The sequence below is a fragment of the Ambystoma mexicanum genome, chromosome 2q (assembly GCF_040938575.1).
Source record: "Ambystoma mexicanum isolate Mex_15411 chromosome 2q, UKY_AmexF1_1, whole genome shotgun sequence".
Classification (NCBI taxonomy): domain Eukaryota; kingdom Metazoa; phylum Chordata; class Amphibia; order Caudata; family Ambystomatidae; genus Ambystoma; species Ambystoma mexicanum.
This window is the reverse complement of record NC_090924.1, coordinates 1,013,549,875-1,013,571,786: the sequence shown is the minus strand read 5'-3', so window position 1 is coordinate 1,013,571,786 and position 21,912 is coordinate 1,013,549,875. Positions and strand designations below refer to the sequence as shown.

The following is a 21,912-nucleotide window of genomic DNA, read 5'->3' as shown; positions in this document are numbered from 1 at the left end:
ATGGCCACCATGGAAAGTAAGAAGGGACTACGTGTAGTTCCCTTCTCCCCGATCCATGGCTGCCATCTTTTTTTGTAGTTTTTTTTTTAAGTTGAGAGACGGCAAACACGTTGTGTCTCAACTTAAAATAAAAACACTATTAGCGCCCCGGTACAATGTGCTGGGGTACTAATAGCAATATTACCCTTGCAGGGGGCATTACTGGTGCAAGTAATGCCCCAGGCTTTCTTTAAACTTTAAAGCCCTTGCTTTGCTCAGGCTTCTTACTGACCCAGGGCATTACCTGGCCCGTTAATGACACCCCTGCTCGGGTAATATTGCTTAATATCTGGTTAAGAAAAGCTGATATCTATGCCAAAAAAATTACATTTTGAAATATATATATAGAGGGGCACTAATCACTGGTTACTTTTAATTGTTTCTGGAAATGCATATTTTTATCGCTGTAATTGAAATTTTCTCTGCAGAAGCTTTTTTCTTTTCAATGTAACCATCTCTCTTTGTTTTCATTTGCATTAAATGTATATGGCCATTATAAATAATAGAAACAACTTGGGATGATTTCTCTGATCAATATATCGGGATGTTTCCTCTGATCAATATATCAGTACACATGTCCTAACCTCAGATGCAACAACTATGGGTGTGCAAAATACAAAAAATAGCTTAATTGAACTAATATTTACTACACAATTCAATGTTGGTCCTTCATGAGGGTGGGGAGTCAAATGATTGCTCATTATAAACAATATCCAATATTTGTAAGTGGGTATTTGAAATTGCGTTTCATAGTTCTCCAATTGCGATTCTAATCTGGCATTTAACGAATACTGAGGTTATACAAGTTTTTTACACATACGCATTGAGAAATACAGATTATGCTTACCTCAAGTAATGCAAAAGTCTGGAAAAATTTCAATGTCTTCTGAAGGCTATGGTATAGCCCTTTGTGTGTTCCTTTCTCCATATAGAATCTAATCATGGCAATAGCCAGTACCAACCATCTAGGAAAAGTACACAAATAGAAAAAGTCAAGTATCAAAAGGAAATACTAAAACTTCATATTTCACATGATACATCAAAATATGTGCTTGGATACTGTAACAATCCTTCAGATGGCGTCACTTCTCCCCATGGGAGAACCTCTTTCCATTAGGCTACGGCGGTGAGGCTGATAACCAAGAGTGGTAACATGTGGGAGGATCTCATGGAGAGGGGCTCCTCTCCTGGGGATAACGGCGTTATTCGGAAGCACCGTCCCGGTAAAACCCCATCATGTAGGCTGATGAGAACACCCACATCTTATCAACATGAGATTTCCTCCGAAACCATGGGCCTCATTACGAGTCCGATGGTAACCCTGCCGGTTGTACCGGCGAGTTGCCGCCAGACATGTAACATTTTACCAGCACCAAATTTCTCGGTGCCACCGGGTCAATACAAGTCCGGGAAGTCAGGCGCATGTAACATTTTACCAGCACCAAATTTCTCGGTGCCACCGGGTCAATACAAGTCCGGGAAGTCAGGCGCCGGTAAAACGTTAGTACCCATTCCCTTAGAGTCCTAGAACTCTATTTGAGTTGGGACTCGTGAAGAGTCTGCCTTCCATGGCCGGTGCGCCCGGCAGGGTGAGACTTGTCGGGCGCAGCGGCTCCGGAAGGCAAACTCGTAGTTTGCCAGTCCGGAAACAAGGGTTCCGGTGAGCTTACCGGCACCCTTTTTTCCAGACCGTAAAACATATAATGAGGCCTCATATATTATTGTAAAACATTAAACCCTGCTGTTGACATAGATACTGAGACTTAAAAGCACTCAAAACCCCTACATTCGAGCTGGATGAAGGTCCGAACAGCTGCTGTCAATTGCACAGGTGTTACGCTGGCACCGGCCCCACTACTTAAATTGAACAGCAAAGAAGGACTGTGTTCTTCATCATCGTCTGACCCATCCAGCAATGGCCCATGCAGTTCTATCAAGCTAGAAGCTGTAATACAACCTGATGGAGTACTAGGCAACCGAGGAGGCTGCAAGGAAACCTGGAAAGCTGGCGCAGGGCTTCGGGAGACTGCAGCGGGACGTGTCTCCAAGGCTGAGAAGAGGAATAGCGGGACTCCCGAGAAGTGTCTTGCAAGTTGGTTGGAAACCTTGCAGAGACTGAAAAGTGGTGGCACAACCTGTAGTGCGTGGACTGATCGGTCCAACAAAAGTGCCGAGACCGCCAACCGTAGCCTACAGAGGAGCCACGTAAGTAACTATGGAGGAGGTGTGAGAGACTGTGGAGAAGGCATAACCTGCCACGGCGGGACTGAGGGGTCTGACAGAGTTGAGGGACAGATGAATACGACATGCGTAGCTACAGCAGTACCCGACCCAATATCGCACAGGTGAGAAATGTTACTAAGGCAGCCATACCGCCCATATCCCAGACAGGTACAGCAGAATATGAACACGATCTTAACTAAAGATGGCAAGAATTAACAAACTCACAATGAAACAATACATGTTCATGCATTAGACACAAAGCAAACGTGCATACAACACGAAGAAGGGATACACTATGTCAAATATGCATTTATACATGACGAATATCAAAATTGCATCCATAAGACATGAAGAATACTAACATAAGCAATATATTAGCTGAATGCAACATGAACGACACGTGTATATATAGCTCACTAACATAGAAACGTACAGTAATAGGCAGCCATCTTTTCCAAAATAGAAGCCACAGTATGCTTCTAAGTAAATCAAAGGCCTCAAGGCTGCACGAGAACTTGAAATGCTGAAATTCATGCAGAGCTCAGACAGTAGCTATGCAGACCAAGCCAAGGTTACTGAGAAATTATGGAGGGTCCGAATGCTGCAGAAAAGGCACAAGATAATAATTCCCACAACACAAGAAGAATACTCCCCATCTAATTCAAAGTTTAGGAGAAGAACAACTGGCAATTGTAAGCTAGGTGCAGAATAATTTTAAGCCCAAAGACTCCATACGGAATGGATCAAGAGAGTCCCCAGTGGTAGAGAAAACAATAACGCTTGCACTAATATTATCTAAAATCACAATAAATGCAGGATGAAATCATTCCAAACATGGTTTTATCACATGTGACCCATAATTGAAGAACACGGTCTACTCATTAGCAACGGACAAAGATAGGACACCGCCTCACTCCTCACACATATTCCCAGACGCAAGACGCTATTGCAAGGCCAACTACAGAGGAATCACCCTGGCTCATGGCCTAGGAATAAGGGATGGTGGGGGTCATTACGAGTACGGCGGTAGGGGGTTAACGGCACCGGTAAGGATGCCGGTGCCGTTAACCCCCTACTGCAGCATTCCGAGGTCCCTTAGTGGGTCCCAATAAGGCCGGCTGGTTTTACCAGCCGCCCTTAGTGGGAGCCGCTAAGGAACAAGGGAGCTAATAACTGACCCGTTATTAGCTCCCTCCCCATTCCCATTGAGCCCTATGGTGGCTCAATGGGAATGGGGATTGGTTTTTTGAATAGGGACTTAGCAGGTCCTCCAAGGTTGGAAGGACCCGGTAAGTCCCCATCCAAGGAACCCGGACCCAGACTGATTTTGGAGGCAGCCATGGCGCTAATAGCACCATGGCTGCCTCCAAACTAGGAATGACCCCCGGTATCTTTTTTAATATAAAGGAAAACAGTCCACACACCTCTCTCCCCCTACTCCTGTCTGGCCCATGTCTTGAAGACCTGTCAATTGACCAAGGTTGGTCAGCAGAATGCCAGCCAAGCAAAACCTCTGATGCTAGGCCTCCCAGTACGTACTATGCCAACCAAGAGGAGTGTGCAGAGATGTGTATTCACTACTATCTATTTAGAGGTGGTCTCAGTAGGAACCATCAGATTGTGATTATCCAATTAGAAGTTTAACCCGTATACAATGTATATGTAGTCAACCCCTTTAACCAATCCCTTTACCCTGTAGGTTTTGGTGACTAAGATTGCAATGTGACGTCATTCATGACGATTATTCACCTTAAAAGATGTTGTTTGGCATGGAAACTCTGATAGCGACGACTCTTTTGCTTGTATGCTGGCCCTTCTTTATTTGGGTGCTAATAAAGCTGGGTTTTTCCTTTCACTGTGTCTACTTTTGTTATTTGAGTTTGGACTTTCTGACTCCTGATGCTCTGCATAATTTTGGAATGTAGAAGCAGGGGAGGGATGCAACAGAACTGGAAAGAAGCTGGTCCAAGATGGGGGACCACACACCCCCACCATATAGTGCAAAGCCACCTGAATATTATGTCCAAGATCACTTCCAGTATCAGACACAAGCGCCTGAGATACAGCAGAAGCAGGAAGGGATGCTACCCCAAACACAGTAAGCCCTGATGCAGCTACAGCAAGTACCAATACAGACACAGGCACCGGCACAATAGAATGCAGTGACCCCATAGAACGCAAACATATTGTCACAAGAAACCACACCTAGATTAGGGGGTGTGACAGTAGTGGGGGGGAAATCCTTGTACCAGCAAAGGACTGGACATATACCCACAATAGGACAGCCTACAGGAAGACCTGATGTGTTCCATCCTATCTGTTACACCAGACCCGCAAGAGGAACTGAGACGAAACATTTTCCTTTTAGTAGATACGGGGGTGACTCGATCCTATGTTAGAAAAGGGAGATTTCCATTGTCAGGCATTGCCATGAATGCACAAGGATGTTCTGGGGCGATAACTACGGTTCCTTTTACAGGTGCTTTACCTATCACTATTGGAGAACATGACATGTCAATGCCATTATTGTATTCCGACAAGACACCAGTTAACATATTGCAGAGAGATTTGATGAGCAAATTAAACATGAAAATATCATTTACTGACCAAGGAATAATATGTTCTACCCCAGGGATTAATTAAATGTACAAGAATTTATAACAGCATTTTATGGCCAAGAAGCACAAAGGAGCGTGCCATTCGATCCAGAAGTATTCCTTTATGGGGTACACATATTGTTAACATGGCTTCCAAGAATACAGGGCAAACTATTGTGGTTACCTACAGAATTTATGTTTCGACCAGAAGTACCCACGGACGTGGAGGTAGGGCAGATAATTAAAATTGTGCTAGAAGAAGCAATAGTGAGAGAGGACAAAGTAATCTTGCACTGAGTTGCTATGGAAATGATAAACTGGAGGACAGTTATAGCTCTTAGTAAAGGGCATAGACTGACTGATTTAACAGATGAAGACCTGTTTACAGACAATGACGAAGTGTTGTTTAACATAAGCTTTACCTATCAATTAAAAGTTGAAAACTGGGGGGGCGCTGTTGCGCACGACCAAGATGGCCGCCTGATGTGAGAGCTCCGACCCGACAGAAATCTGAACTACATTTGAATCCTGTTTCGGAGCCCCCAGCGGATAGTGGAGTCGAGCAGAGGGTGCACCTTGACCCAGTCCACACCAGACCGAAATCCTGAGAGCGACGGACTAAAACCCACGGAGATATCGGCGTTGGCATGGTGAGTGGGAGAAGGCCCGGGAGTTGGCCGCAGGGTACATCCAGCTGGTCTGCGTCCCGCTGCCGCTCTAGCCTGAGAGACATAGAGAGGTGGGACTCCTGTGCCGCGGTCGCGGTGTCGGGCCCGTGGACACTGCGGAGCGACTGGAGTGACCCCCCCTGTGCCCCGTACGCGTGGCTGTGCGAACAAGCGTTGCTGGCTCGTGGGCCCTGCTCCGGATCGGAAACGAGGTTTTGACCGGGTGTGCCCGGTGGGACCCTGCCTTCGCAGTATTTGAGACCATCCTGTTGGGCGAGAGCTGGAGCTCCCTGCCGAGGCGCGGTGGGTGCTGGAAAGTGGGCCATCGTAGGACGGCGTGATATCCTCTCCTCCCCGACCGAGGAATCGACTGCATTCCCTGCAAGTTGGCGGGACGGTGCAGCTCTTTTCTACGCGTGAGGGGTCGAATTAGCAAACTACCGCTGATACCTGAACGTTGATGGCTCCATGAAACACTATTGTTGCGATACCCAGGCCTGAGGGAGTCCGCTTGACAAACAATATCCTACGCGGCACAGGCGGCCTGCCTCCGCGGCAAAGTCACACAGTTTCCACTGCCCCCGTCGGGTTGTGGTGGTATACCGGCAGGTGTGCCGAACATGGGCAACACTAGGAAACAGGATAAGGCGGCTGAAGGGGCGACTGGGAAAAAGAAAGGTCCGATGGATTCGCACACCAGTAGCCAGGCAGCTGGCCACGAGCCGGATCCGTCGACAGCGTCAACGGCGGATCCTGGCGTGGAGGGCGGCGACAGGGTTGATCGCCTTACCACGATAGTGCAGAATGGCTTCCTATCCCTGAATGTGAAACTAGACGACATTGTCAACACTATAGGAGCACTGAAAACCAGAGTTCACAAAGAGAGCCTTAGAATCACTGAGGCTGAAGACAGAATTGGTACAAGCGAAGACACTATTGCGCGACACGATCGCGACATAGCGCAGCTTAAGGCGGGCATGACCGCACTGCAAAGTAAGTGCGAAGACCTAGAATCCATATCCCGGAAGGAACAATATTCGGATTGTGGGAGTTTCTGAAAAGTTTGGGAAAGGCGCTATGGAACAGCAAGTGGAAAACCTACTTAAGACTCTTTTTGGAACAGAATCCTTTTCAAGCCAATTCCTGGTTGAGCGAGTGCATCGCACTCTGGCCCCCGCGCCAAAGCCTGGAGCCCCACCGTGTACTATCATCGCCAGACTGTTGAATTACAGGGACAGAGATGCAATACTTAGGAAGGCCAGAGAAATTGGGACACTACAATATGAGGAGAACCGCATACATGTCTATCCGGACTTTGCTGCGGGAGTGCAGGCGAGCAGAAGATCATATGAGCCGGTCAAACGGCTACTGAGGGCGCGTCAGGTCCCGTATGAGCTGATATTCCCGGCTAAAATGCGAATCCAGTATGGAGGAAGAGCACACTTTTTTGAGACTCCGTCCGCCGCTCTGGCATATGTGGAAGAAAATATACCCCTACCACCTAGAGGCCGTGGACCGGACCAGAACGGAAGATCACCCCCGGGAGGGGGAGACCGGGGTGCTGTTGATTGAACTTGGTTGCGCACTTATCCTATGCAGCTGTTTTGTCGATGTTTAAAGGGATTCTGCTCCCACTGGGGGGCTCTGAGTAACCTTCGAAACAGGTCGTGAGCCCACTCGGGTGGCCTCGTGACGACAACGTGGCACCCACAGGAAAGTTCCAAAAAAGTTTAAGGGTACATCGTCAAGTTGGGGTGGATGATATGGGTGGAGGGTGGGGTTGGGGAAGTCTGGAAGTTACAGACTGTTATTTCTGCCAGGGCATGTTTGGGACCTGGGATCTAGATTGGTTTAATTTCAGTTCCAGGTTGGTTGAAATAAGGTCTGGCGGGTGCACGATGCGGCTACAGCAGATAAACACAAGACATGGTGGACGCAATGGAACGGCATGAATTCTATATATGGGGAAATGGGTGACGGGGTGAAAATAAATTTGTCGTCTTGGAATGTCCGAGGGCTAAACAACCCGATGAAAGCCAGAAAGGTAAGAAATTATGTCACCAGACACGATCCTCAAATCCTAATGCTCCAGGAGACACACGCCCGGGGAGCGGTTAACCGTAAATAATGGCTAAATGGGGTAAGCTAATTTATTATACAGAATATTCTTCACAATCCAGGGGGGTCATAACACTCATACATCCTGCGCTGGGATTCCACACTGAGGGGCACGAGGCCGATCCAATGGGAAGATATGTGTTTGTGTGGGGGGAACTGGCCGGCAGACGAGTGATCCTGGTTAACACCTACGGCCCTAACATAGATGACCCGGATTTCTATCTGAAAATGTTCGACACTCTCAACAAACACGACACAGAAATCATTATATGGGGCGGCGATTTCAATGTTGCACTCGACCCCATGTTGGATAGGTCAACCAGTGTAGTGAGGGCTCCCACGAAAACAGCGATAACCCTGAACCAACTCCTCCCACAGTTGTCACCGATAGACACTTTGGCGGGTGCTGCATCCAGATGATAGGCAATATACCTATTACTCAACAGTGCATGACAGTGAATCGCGTATAGACTACTGGTTCATATCCTCTGACATCTCGAATACGCTGCAACACTGCATGATCCTTCCCCGCACGCTGTCCGATCACTCTCCGGTCTTATTGAGCCTCGTTTTCCAAGATGTTCCTAGACAGGCCAGAAGGTGGAGAATGCTGGGGGACTGTTGGGAGAGGCAAACGTGGCCGAGTCACTACATGAAGAGATAACCAACTTCTTTGCAGACAATCTGGGGCGCTAGACCGCATATCCACGGTCTGGGAAACCTTTAAGGTTTGGGTTAGATGGATCCTTATGTCCAAATCAACAGGACTCTTGAAGGGGGTGAGACGGGACCTTGAAGGGATGGAACGGGAACTGAAAGAGCTGGAGGAGATATATAGCCGCACCCATGATAGGGACACCCTTGCTGAAATTCATAGGCTCCTTAGGACCTTTGACAATTTAGCCACGAGGGAGGTACGATACATTGCGGCCCCCATGCGGGCACCTCGCTATGGGGAGGGGAATAAGACGGGGAAAATGCTGGCCAACCTGCTTCGAAATGAAACAAATAACGCCCCAATAGCCGCTATTCAAACAGCTCCAACTGTAATTGTCACAAGCGATAAAGGTATTAACAATGAATTTGTTGAATATTAAAAAACAGAAAACCCCCACCGAAACAAAAGAATACCTGGCCTCACTGGGTCTCCCGACACTCCCAGATGACGATAGATTGGCTTTGGAGCTACCTGTCACAATAGAAGAGATCACTGAAGCCATCAAGGATCTCACGTCGGGTAAAGCTCCGAGTTCTGATGGACTGGGGGCTGAATTTTATAAGGAGTTCCATGAGGAGCTGGCCCCCATTCTACTCAGAACATGGGAGGAGGCCCTCGAACAGCATGAACTGCCCCCTACAATGAGGGAAGCTATTGTTACGGTGCTTCTCAAGCCCAGACGCCCACCCCAGGATATGTCCTCTTACAGACCCCTCTCGCTCATAAATACCGATGCAAAAGTTTTCGCGAAGGTCATGGCCAATCATATGTTACCCATGGTTCCAGCACTGCTCCATCTGGACCAAAATGGGTTCATTCCCAAAAGGTCTACAGCACTAAACCTCCACAGGCTGTTTGGAATCATGGAACAAATTGACCCGGGCAGGCAGGCGGTCGCGGTTTCCCTCGACGCCGAGAAGGCATTTGATTCAGTCTCATGGGAGTACCTCTTCTTGGTGCTGGAGGCGTTCGGGGTGGGACCCAATTTTATCAGATATGTCCGCCTACTCTATACAAAGCCAGGGGCGAGAGTATACACTAACAGAACCATGTCTGACATGTTCGAACTGGGAAGGGGCACAAGACAGGGATGCCCGTTCACGCCAATCCTATTTGCTCTTACAATAGAGCCCATGGCTACTGCAGTCAGATTGCGCCATAAAGATAAAGGCATAGACATGAAGGGCTCTAATCAGCTGATTTCGCTATATGCGGACGACACGCTGTTATATATCCGTGAACCCGACAAAAACCTGGCGCCCATAATGGCAGATATACACGAATTTGCTGATTACTCTGGTTACACTGTAAATAGTTCTAAGTCGGAAATCTTCCCACTCACCCCTTGCACTAAATGCCTGGAAACGACGGAGGGCCTTAAATGGACGGAGAGATATATTAGATATCTGGGCGTTCTGGTCTCTGGGAGCAGACAATCTCTATTTACCGATAGCCACGAAGGGGCGCTACAGTCAATTATTGCGAAGCTTGCGATATGGAGGCACCCCCCTATCTCACTGCATTGCAGGATAGCAGTGCTAAAAATGACCGTCCTTCCTAAACTACTGTACCTGTTTGTGAATATCCCGATATGGCCAGGCAGGGAATGCTTCTCCAGGCTGCGATCAATGGTGACCACATTTCTATGGAACGGGACGACTGCTAGAATGGGATGGGAGAAAATGGTGGAACCATACAGTACCGGAGGCATAGCAGCCCCGGACTTTGAACTTTATTATTTAGTTGCCCAGGCGCAGTTCGCAAGATATTGGTATGAGACGGCGGAAGAAGCACCGCATGCATGGGTGGAGACACACACAGTTGCACCCTCGGATGTGAGATCAATTATCTTCGCCCCACGACATAGAGACTTGTGTGAATATGACCCGGCGAGCTGCACTGTCCAGGCCGGAGACTTAAAATTGAAAGGCCCTATAACCCACAGATTCCCTTGTGGAACTTTCCCGGCATTCCTCCCACATTCGACACGGACATGCAGGAAGCATGTGACCCCAATAGGGAAATGGTGGTAGGGGACAAGTTCATAGAGGGGAAATTTGTTAACTTAACAGATATTTTAAGGGCACTGGGGAGAGGACCGCTTCGAAAGCTCCAATACTACCGAATGAGATCAGCATTCCAGGCTAGATGGCCCCTATTTCCTGATGAGCCACTCTCACACCCTTGTTTACAATTGATCACAACTCAGGGGGGTCTCGGAGTCTCCAAATTACATACATCGGTGCAGGCTCACACCCCCACGATCAATAATGTGAAAACAAAATGGGAAGCAGATTTGCAGGTAGCCATTCCTGATGAAAAATGGGTAAAGTATTGTACACTCACTAAAAGGGTTTCGCTCAATGCAGGGCTGCGCCAGATACAATTTAAAATTCTGAACAGACTGCACTATACACTCGCCGCAGTAGCGAGGTTTGTAACAGACTCCTCGAGCGAATGCCCCAAGTGCGGCACCCCACAAGCAGGGTCTTTCCACATGTATTGGGACTGCCCTGAGCTGCAATGGTTCTGGGGGGGGGGTGGCTGAGTTACTGGCGGAACTAACAAAAATATCCCCATTTCTGTCTCCACAAAAATACCTGTTTGGTGATATTGGGAAGTGCTCGGAGAGAACTAGAAGACTCTTTAATGTTTCTTGCGCAGTCTCTAAAAAATGCATCCTCCAGGCTTGGAAAAGCCCCACGCCTCCGAGCATGAACACCTTTTTACGAGAATTGACGTATGTGAATGAGAACGAGGAACAATATGCACTGACTCAGCCGAGAATGAGCTGACCGAAAGATATCTGGGGCCCGTTCAGGACATACTTATGTGAACTGCCGTCGGACAATGAAGACTCCATGTAAATATGTATCACTTGTGAAAATGCATAGTGCCACTGTATACTTTTTTCTTGTTATGATGTTGGAACGAATTGTGAACCTGTCACTACCTCAATAAAAAGATGTTTAAAAAAAAAAGTTGAAAACTGGGAAATACCTCGAGAATGTGACTAGTGAAAAAGTTCTGTCTTTTCTCCAGGAAGATTGGACACAAATACCCATCACATTGTGGACCAGCTGTTCATATGACGTTGGTCTATTAAAAGGAGTAGGGGCAGTCAAAATTAAATTGAAACAAGGAGCTATTCTACCTCGAGTTAGACAGTATCCCATGTCGAAAGAAGCTGATGAAGATATTTATGACACCATTGCTGCCTTACTGCGAGAGGGAATATTAGTACCATCAGAATCCCCATGCAACATGGCTATGAACTGTGAGGGGTGTGAGGCAGCCATGGTATCACAATTAAGGACACAGACACAAAAGGTACAAGTTTCAAAACCTTTATTAAGTTGACTGGGGTTGGAGACTTCCTAACTGGCCCTAATGCTATAATGGGAGTAGTCTCGACCATCAAAGTAAAATAAAATGGTCCACGTCAGTCAGTCAAACAAAGGAAAAGTCTGTGCCAGAAACCTATACTTGCCCACACGCTTCACAATAACTAAGTGTGGAAAAAAATGGATGAAAATAAAGAGTGTGTCAAAAGAATGTTAGAATGGAAATAAAAGTGGCTTGCCACTCCCTTCCCCAAGTTCAGTTCACTGGGTGTCTTACAAAGTTCCTTCAAGATGGATAGTATGCACAGTTCAAAGATTTCTCATAGATTGGTTAGGCTTCCCTCGCCTATTTCAATGTCAGTTCAGTATGCATCACAGTTCTCTTCAATGAATTCTTCTGGGCTTCCCTCATCCGGTTTCACAATTCTCAAACAGGTATTCACAAAGTTCCTTCTTAATTCCTTTCCCAGGCTGCCCTTGCTGTCTTCAAACACTTAAATGTTGCTGAAACACTTTCCAGTTAACCTGCTCTGCTTCACAGAGCTCGGGGAGAACTCCCTTCCCCAACCTTCATACTTCACTTTCACAATGTTCATCTGTCAGAGACCTTCGCAGCCGCACAGTATTCAAACCCCTATGCGTGACCACTCTGACAATAGGGTTGACTTTTCAACGTCCATGCCTCTTGCACTTTGTTTCACAGAACGGGCCCTCGGGCCACTCTGTTCCTTATTTCACAAAAGCATATAGTTCATTACAACGGGCCCACGCCACTCTGTTCCTGGTTTCACAAAAATATCACTTCACTTTCACTTTAGCCTTCCGGGGTCTCTGCACGCTCTCTTTCCCTCATGCCCTTTCCTTCAACGGCTTTCAAAAGATTTTGCTTTTCCTCCAATGGCTTTCTACACATTTTGCTTTCATCATTAACTGTTCTGTTATCTTTCAAGAAGCGTTTAACAATGTAACTTCTCTCATGGTAACGCTCTGTTACTTTGTTTCTCATTGGCTGCCTCACCGGCTACATACATTCAAGCTTTCAATTTAATAGGGGTCATTACAATCCTGCCGGTGTGGCAACAACGGTGCCAGTGAGCTACCGGCACCGTTGTTACCGGGCCGGCAAAGTACAAGTTTGCGTGCGGAAGGGCACAGTATGAGGGAAGCACCGACACTGTTGCACACAGTGGCAGTGCATCCGTCCTATCGAGTCCCATTGAGTCCAATGGGATTCGATAGGAATGGGGAGTTTCTTTTTTCCGGCACCTGGCTGGAGGGACCGCCAGGGCTGTGATGCCCCGGTAGTTCCACATTGCCAGGCGCCAGAAAAAAAAAGACTCCAGCGGCAGCCATGCCATTTATAACATCATGGCTACCGCCGGACTCATAATGAGGCCCAATGTCTTTATCCTGCACCACGCAGCCTGCGTATAACACTGTAGCTTTTCACAATCACGCGTATATCACAAACCGGGCTCTCCCTTTCTTTTAACTCACCGGCTCTGATGGTGTCCGCGCGTCCTTCAATTGTTAACACGTCGAGGTCAGGGTCTTGCCCACCTGCCGCTCAGACACTCACGGGTGGACCTGCAGCTCTCCGGGAGGAAACAAGCCATATGCTGGCACATGGAGGAAAGGAATTAGCTGGCCCCTCTGCATCCTTCTTTGAACTCTCCTGGCTTCTTGAAGACACGGCTCCCTCTCCACGCTTCCTCCTGCCTCAACCTGCAGCCTGACAGTGTCTCTGCATCCCGTTCTCTCTCTGGCCTGGTTCTCGGCAGCTCTCTCTCAGCTGCTCAGCTGCTCTTCAGTCTCGCCACCCAGCTTGCCTTCCTTCTTGGCCCCTGCCTCGCTCTGCGTGTCTTTCAGTGCTCCACCTTTTATAGTTAAGAAAATGAGTTTCCGGTGTGTGTGATTGGGACTGAGTGCCTGACCTTGCCTGGTCTTATTAGTGGGACAAGGCCAGTGCATGTTACTAGTGATAATCTTCCTAGTCTCAGTCTTCCTCTTCCTCTCCCCCGTCTCAGTAGTTGGTGAGTTGAAGTATCCCATAAAGGTAGAGGTAATATGGGGTAAATAACTGTAAAGAGATGAGGGATACCATGTCTCTCCTTCCAGTGTCTCCTCCCCACTCCCCAAGGACTCCCTACCAAGGTGATGCTCCGTTGCTTGTCAACCCCCAGGGTCAGGATCCAATAGCGATGGCCCTTCCCTGGCCACCTGAATAAGGGATCCCCGGGGACTGAGTCGTGAAACACCTTCGGGTTTTTAACATACCCTTCCCCTATGCGATATGGACGGATTCACAGGGGAACCTCGAGAGGAAATCCTCATTACCATGGTATTTTCCCTTTCTATGTTCCACTGTGAAGCAGTAAGGTTGCAAGCCCAGAAACCATCGCATAACCCATGGATTTGATTCCTTTCACTGACTTGTCCATACAAGGGGAGAATGGTCAGTGATTAATTTGAATTATCTTCCTAATAGATAGTACTTGAGATATAGAATGGTCCATATTATGGCAAGAGCTTCTAACTCCAAAACGGAGTAATTTATTTCCCAGGGAAAGAGTTTTCTACTGGCAAATAGTATAGGGTGTTCTAAGCCATCATGACACTGTGCTACGACGGCACCTAATCCAGTCAGGGGTGCATCAGTTTGAAGAATGAAATCTTTGGAAAAATCTGCTACCTTTAGAATGGGAGTTTGGCATAGGGCTTGCTTTAAGTTGTAGTAACTTCATCCTCATCTTTCCACTGGAGTCTTTGTGGTTCTGCATTTTTAAGCTTATCGGTCAATCTGGAGGTTTTATCAGAAAAGTTTGGTATGAACCTATGATAGTATCCTATCAATCCCAAGAAGGCTCTTAGATTTCTTTTGGTTTTAGGTGTTAGTGCTTCAAGAACTGCTTTTACTTTTTCCATTTGGGGTTGTACACTACCGTTCCCTGCAAAGAAGCCTAGGTATTTTATGGCTGACTGGGCCAATTTACACTTTTTCGGGTTGGCTGTGAGCCCAGCAATACGCAGAACCCTCATGATGGTATATAGGTAATGGAGATGTTCTTCCCATGTCTAGCTATATACTACAATGTCATCAATGTATGCCCCACTGAAACTAGAACAAGGTTGTCCAATCCTATCCATCAGTCTTTGGAACGCCACCAGGGCACCATCGAGTCCAAACAGCAAGACTTTAAATTAGAACAGTCCAGTTGGGGTTGAGAAATCTGTTTGTTTTTTTCTGACAGGCCCATGTAGCAGGATCTGCCAGTATCCTTTTGTAAGGTCTAAGGTCAACAAATAGACTGCATCTCCCAATTTTGCTATCAAGTCGACAATACGGGGCATGGGAGAGGCATCGAATGAGGAAATGGAATTTACCATTCTGAAGTCTATGCAGAATCTCCAGCTGTGGTCAGGTTTTGTCATTAGTGCTATGGGAGAGGACCAAGGACTGGAAGACTGTTCAATGATGTTAGCTTGCAACATATTTTCCACCTCTTCGATGACAATCTTTTTGCAGGCTTTTGGTAGTCGTTATGGTTTCAAATGCACCACTTTACCTACAGGAGTAGGTATATAATGGTAGGTTCCTTTCACTCTTCCTGCTCTCTCACTAAAGACGCCAGGAAACTGTACAATAAGATTGGTTAGATCTTCCTTCTTAGTGTTTGTAAGTTCCTCGGGCATTAGGTTTAGGTTATCCATTTCTTGATGCACTAAAGAGGATAGGATGGTAGAGTGAAAGGCTGAGGGGGTTATCTTTCTACTCTTTTAAAAGATTGATGTGGTAAATATGAGTTTTCTGGCATCTATCAGGTTGGGACACTCTGTGATTACAAGTCCCTGTCTGTTCAGTTATTTTATAGGGTCTGTGCCACTTCGAAGGCAATTTATTGTCTGAAGTAGGCAAGAGGACTAGAACTTTCTTTCCCACAGAGAAAACAACATCACAGTGATGTAAAAATCTACAAAGCAGAGATCCAACCGAGAGCGCGAAGGTGAAGAGGAAACAGGAAGAGTCTAGATGAGGTCCATGATGAGAAACAATCAGCAGCAAGAAGAGTAGAGACATTGATTTTCCTATAGATATGCACTACATTGGCACGAAACAAAGCATTACACTTAACAGCACAAAGAAGAGTAACAAATGCTTCCTTTAACAATTATATTTTTCATGGTCTTATCTTATCTGATGAACACTTACCCCTTTTAACAAGTCTAGAATATTAGCCTTCCTGTGTTATTGTTCAACATAAAAACCTATTTTGTTTCTGAAAGGAGTCTTCTTGCGATATAACACCATTTTTTCTGTGAATATATATTCCTTGAAGAGACTGAAAGTAACTTTCCGTTGGTGAAGAATTGGATTTTTCAATACTGTTAGATATTCACTTATAGCACTTAGAATAAAAGGTATGTCTAATTATTTGCACTAGCAATTATGCTTATAGCTAAATTATTTACATTTTGTAGCCTGTATTTTATTATTCTTATGGCATTGAGAGAGTTGATCCTTTATAATATACCCCAACCAGTATACAGGAATGTAACAATGACAGATGAAATGGTAACACACAATTTCCTACAGATCTACACAGAGTAAGAGAATGAAAAGAAGCACATTAGATGACTTTGGGGGTGTGGACAAAATATTACTGGTGCTGACGATGTCACTAACAATTTGTGGTACCAGCACATGAGCAGAGTAGGGAGAGAGCCATCTGAAAAGAGCTGGTACATGTGTTCCCTTGCCCCTTATTCCATGAAGGCTTCCAGAATGTTTATAGCCACAGAGGTATCCGCAGACACAGCACACTGCCTGGCACATCTTGCAACACGTACAACAAGAGGGCAATTTTAGCGAAGAAGGGCCTCCATGCAATGGATACTAAAAGACAATTCCCAGCGGGTGGATAATTTTATAAAAGAGGTGTCAATGATAAGAAATGTTAAAACACAACACAAGGTAATATGTTATGTATTACCAGGACCGAGAAGAAGAAAATGTTAAAAGAAGACCACACATTTTTTAATTGTGTTGATAAACGGAGAAGAGAAACAGCTGGAAGTTGGGAAAGGGGTCAGTTATAAAAAGGACAGATATTTACCCCAGCAGGCTGGACCGACAGACTGATCGGTTGCAAGGCAGAGGTACAAGAGTTGTTGTCCACAAGTTAAATGAAGAATGTCTAAATGGCCTAAATACACTAGAATGTTAATGTGGGTAGAGAACGAAGCAGGCCCACTGCATATACTCCCCTTAACGAATGCCTCTATTTGCATACGAATTACAAGTGCAGTAAATGTAGAGGAAAATAAAGGGTGCAAAAAGACATGTAATTGACCTGGGATGAAGGTACGCATGGCAGTATTAATGGACCATTATTGAACCTTTGGTTCAAGAGCCTATATGAAGCTCCCTCCAAATTGGGATGGAGTGTGCTCCATAGTGGTAATAAGTAGTACCCCAGAGTGAAGTACAAATTGGCAACTTCCCTCAAATGAATACACACCTAAGAAACAAAAGGTCCCTCACCCTTAAACGCAGTAAAAGAGAAAACTATTTTCCAGCTAAATCAGCAGCAGCCTTTGATGACATACCAGATCAACACAAATTGTTCAACAGGGCAATAGCATTATTTACGTCTTTCTTTACTCCCGGGTTGAAGGCCAACACAAATACCAAATGGTTGCCAATAACCAGATGGGAGTTGTTGCAAACAATAAATGCAACTGTGAAGGGCGTTAATGCCATAAAGGAGAAGCTGAGAGCATTATGGCTCATGACTCTCTAGAATAGGTATGTCCTCGATTTAATAAGGGCCATGGAGGGTGGCGTGTGCACATAAATTGGGCCATCTTGCTGCATGTACATACCGTCCCACGATGAGGGAAATGCAACCATCACAGAGGCCATAGCCACCTTAACAGAATTACATACAAAGATTGTGGAGGAGGTGGATGAGCCTGAAAATGATGGCTGGTTCAGCTATCTATTCTCATTGATGCCTACCTGGCTGGCTAATGCATTCAAAATATTGATCGCAATAGTAGTATTGATATTACTGGCTTTCTGCGTTCTAAGAATAACGATAAATGGTTGCAAAAAGGCTACAAAAGGAGCAGTTGGAATGGAAATAGTAATAAACCTGAATTCTCACATTCATGAGTATACTCAAAACGATAACTTCCCTGTTGCGCAGGCAATAGGAAGCACTGTTTCCCCTTCAGGATCAATGTTTACATGTCCTCAGGACCCTCACAATTACATCAAGCACTGGGTATATTGTGATTCCAATGGGGAATGCTGCTATATGACCTGGAGCGTGGACGAACATGTCAGACATACAGGCACCCTGATGGGGGTGACGAAAGTATAGATTCCCAAGGAGCACTTTGCGGGAAAGGCATGAAGGAGAGTGTGGTCGAGGACCTGATAAGAGGGGGGAATGTTGAGAGACAGCTGAATACGTCATGCATAGCTATAGCCCTGTCCGTGACCCAATATCGCACAGGTGAGAAATGTTACTCATGTACCGCACATATCCAAAACAGGTACAGCAGAATATGAACAAGATTGAAACTAAAGATGGCGAAAATAAACAAACTCACAATGAAACATACATGTGAATGCATTAGGCACGAAGGAAGTGTGCGTACAACACGAAGAAGGGATACACTAGGTCAAATATGCATTTATACACAAAGAATATCAACATTGCGTCCATAAGACATGAAGAATACTAACATACGCAATATATAAGCTGAATGCAACATGAACAACACAACAACACGCCTATATAGCTCACTAAGTGAGTAAAGCGACAGTAATAGGCTGCCATCTTTTCCAAAGGCACAGTAGGCTTGCTAGAGAAAACAATAACACTTGCACTAATATTAGCTAACATCCCAATAAATGCAGGGTAAAATAATTCCAAATATGGTCTCATCACACGTGAACCATAATTAAAGAGCACTGTCTATTCATTAGGCACAGCATAGATAGGACACCTGCCTCACTCCTTGCTGTGCAAGACCAACTACAGAGGAATGACCCTGGCTCATGGCCTAGGAATAAGGCATGGTATATTTTTTAATTCAAAGCAAAACAGTCCACGGACCTCTCTTCCCCTACTCCTGTCTGGCTCATGTCTTGACAACCTGTCAATTGTCCAAGGTTGGTCAATAGAATGCCAACCAATCAAAACCTCTGATGCTAGGTTGCCCAGTATGGAGTATGCCAACCAATAGGGTTGTGCAGAGATGATGTGTATTCACTACTGTGAATTTAGAGGTGGTCTCAGGAGGAATCATCAGATTTTAATTATCCAATTAGAAGTTTCACTTGTATATAATGTATACGCAGTATATTTGTGTATTGGAGTAGCTGTGTCCGGGGTGAGCTTGGGCAGTCAATATTCAATGTTGGATTTGATCACTTGCCATGCAAGCCTGGTTGGCTGCAGTCTCTGTGCAAAGAGCCGTACCCCAGACCCTAATCAGTAGGAAGCGTTTTGTAGTTACAGGTTTGATTAGCCCAACAATTGTGAATATATCTTAGCCTTGAGGACGACTCATTGTCGAAATATGTGTTGTTAATTAATTATATTGCTGGATGATGATGAAATATGACAACTCATTACATTTTATGTCTAATGTGCATATTAGAATTTAATGTCATATTATGTTGGGGTTCAAGGTTAGAACTCTATTGGCCTCTAGAACCAGACAACGTTGGATCATAATAACTTAATTAAAGAGCATACAAATGCTTTTCTTGTGAATATATTGGTCAGGTGCAGTTTTATAGAGACTTAATCAAAAACAATGCATACGTAGTCAACCCCCTTAACCAATCCCTTTACCCCATAGGTTTGGTAACTAAGATTGCAATGTGACATCATTCATGATTATTGTTCACCTTAAAATATGTTGTTTTGCATGGAAGCTCTGAGAGTGACAACTTTTTATTTGTATGCTGTCCCTGCTTTATTTGGAGGTTAATAAAGCTGGGTTTTGCCTTTCACTTTGTCTATTTCTGTTATTTGAGTTTGGACTTTCTGTCTTCTGATCCTCTTTGTAATTTTGGGGTTTTCCCAGGCTATCATTACAATAGGTACCCCTAAGTGGTTCACAACTTGAGATGGAGAGAGGTGAGCAGCCCTCCAGATAAGGTGCGTAACTGGCCTTTTTACGCAATTAATTCTTGTGAATACGGCAGCTTTCTTTTTCATATTAGTATCCATTACAAGGCTATTATTGTCAGCACCGCCATAGATCATGGAGTCCACTGCTGACACTCCAACTGGTTTGAGCAATGATCTGTTTATTTAACTCTTTCCTGTGTTGGTTATTTTATAGCGAATACCTTTATAGTCTGTAAAGTGTAACACTTGGGGAAATAAATTACTGTGTGTTTTTCACTTTGTTCAAATGCTTTGATTTTCTGTGTTAGAATGTTATTTAAGAATTTTTCATTGCTAATGTGCATTGCAAATTGCTTTGACACTTTAGGAATGTTGGCATTCTTATTGATGTTGATTTGGAAGATTGGTGGTGTACAGTGTAAAAGTGTGTTCTAGCAAGGGCTGCATTTGTGTATTTATCTGTTTTCATTGGTTTTAATAGAGGCAGCTCTGCTGAAATATCATTTTTTTCAAGTGTACTAGTTATTTGCATAGGCTTTTCATACTATGTTTTCTCTTTCTGTCATACGCACATCAATGGCCAGGAGTGTTGCTAGATCTTTAAAAGATCTGGGGCTACGCTAATGTCAGGACTCAGGGGTAGCTTGCCTTTTCATTTCTTTTCTTATTAATATACATTTAGCCAAATTGACTTTGTATATACACACTTAAAACAAAACCATTACAACATAAAAACTCTAAAAACAATCTATCACATTTCATAACATTTCATAACAATATGCCGCCCCATGGATAAAACTGATTAAAACAGGTTTCCTAATAACTCCTCAAGGATATTGATGCAATACAAATAAAAAGCTACCATATGATACATACAATTGATATTGTTTCCTGTCATAAACATATCCCCCATTTCTTGAACGTCTCACAATTCAACATGTTGTCATAAGATTTCAGATATTTATATCGTAAACTAATCAAACTCACGCACTGAGCAAGGATATGTTTTGTAGATTCGGTCTCTATTTCCCACACAATCGGCACAATCGATCTTCTCTTCATCTACCAATTGTTGGACTTAAAATCTCAAGTAGTTTGGTGACATAACATTTTAACAATATGTAATGTCTTGCCTCTGCACCGTTGGGAAATGCAGCTATATAACTGGAAACCTGAAGACGTTCTTGCCCATATTGGATAAACAAACCACTATTAACAGTTATTGCCAATCTTATCACATCAGCTTCTTTACTGTGATCACAGAGACACCATTTAAGCCATTTCAACCATATGTTGCTGTCTACCTGGGGAAAGAACATGCCCAGATATCTAGGCCTGAGATTTTGACAATAGTTTCCCAAGTGTCCCAAAATGTTCATAATTATCCCAATGGATGAACACTTTAAAGGTTTCAACCATTATGGTGTCATTGTTGAGCACTACAAGCTTGTCATAGCACTTACCATCCTGCAAGTATATTGCACCATAATACATGTTTTTTTAATTCAAGTCGTATGTATTCTATTGGCAGTCTCTTAGGCATCCTGAATAGCATCCGTATTTTTGCCTCAAATATTTTGATTTGAGGACAGAATTTCTCACGCCAGACCTCTACACCATACAGCATATAGGATACAATTTTGGCAGAGTACAGCAAGTGTATTGTTTGGATTGACAACCCTCCCTGTCTACTGATAAATGAACTTATACTGTATTCTATCCTCAGACAATTAGGTTTGGTTGATTCCCACTGCACACTCCATTTCAATTTATCATCAATTAATACACCCAGATACTTACATTACCTTACAATTTCAACAGGTTCAGAATTGATTTTCCATATAGAGTTTGGCGATACATATTTTTTATTTGCAAATACCATTATTTTGGTTTTATGTTCCAAGTGCATCAAGCATACATTGTAGCCCCTTCGGGGTATAGTCAGTTAAGAGCAGATCATCTGCATATCCCAGCCAACCTATTCTCAGTGCAGCTATTTTTATTGGGCAGGCTTCAGGAATTGCAAGTGCACCTGCAAGATCGGCAAGATAT

At 44.7% G+C, this 21,912-nt stretch overlaps 1 protein-coding gene across 2 annotated transcripts in view; it reads right to left on the bottom strand.

Annotated features, from left to right (window-relative positions):
- Positions 1 to 21,912, bottom strand: part of HACD1 (3-hydroxyacyl-CoA dehydratase 1) — a 420,976-nt gene that overhangs the window by 300,257 nt on the left and 98,807 nt on the right. For both annotated transcript variants that reach the window (XM_069648346.1, XM_069648345.1), the window contains exon 2: positions 887 to 1,004. In XM_069648346.1, the coding sequence (XP_069504447.1) occupies positions 887 to 1,004 (118 nt within the window). The remainder of the gene's footprint in view (positions 1 to 886; positions 1,005 to 21,912) is intronic.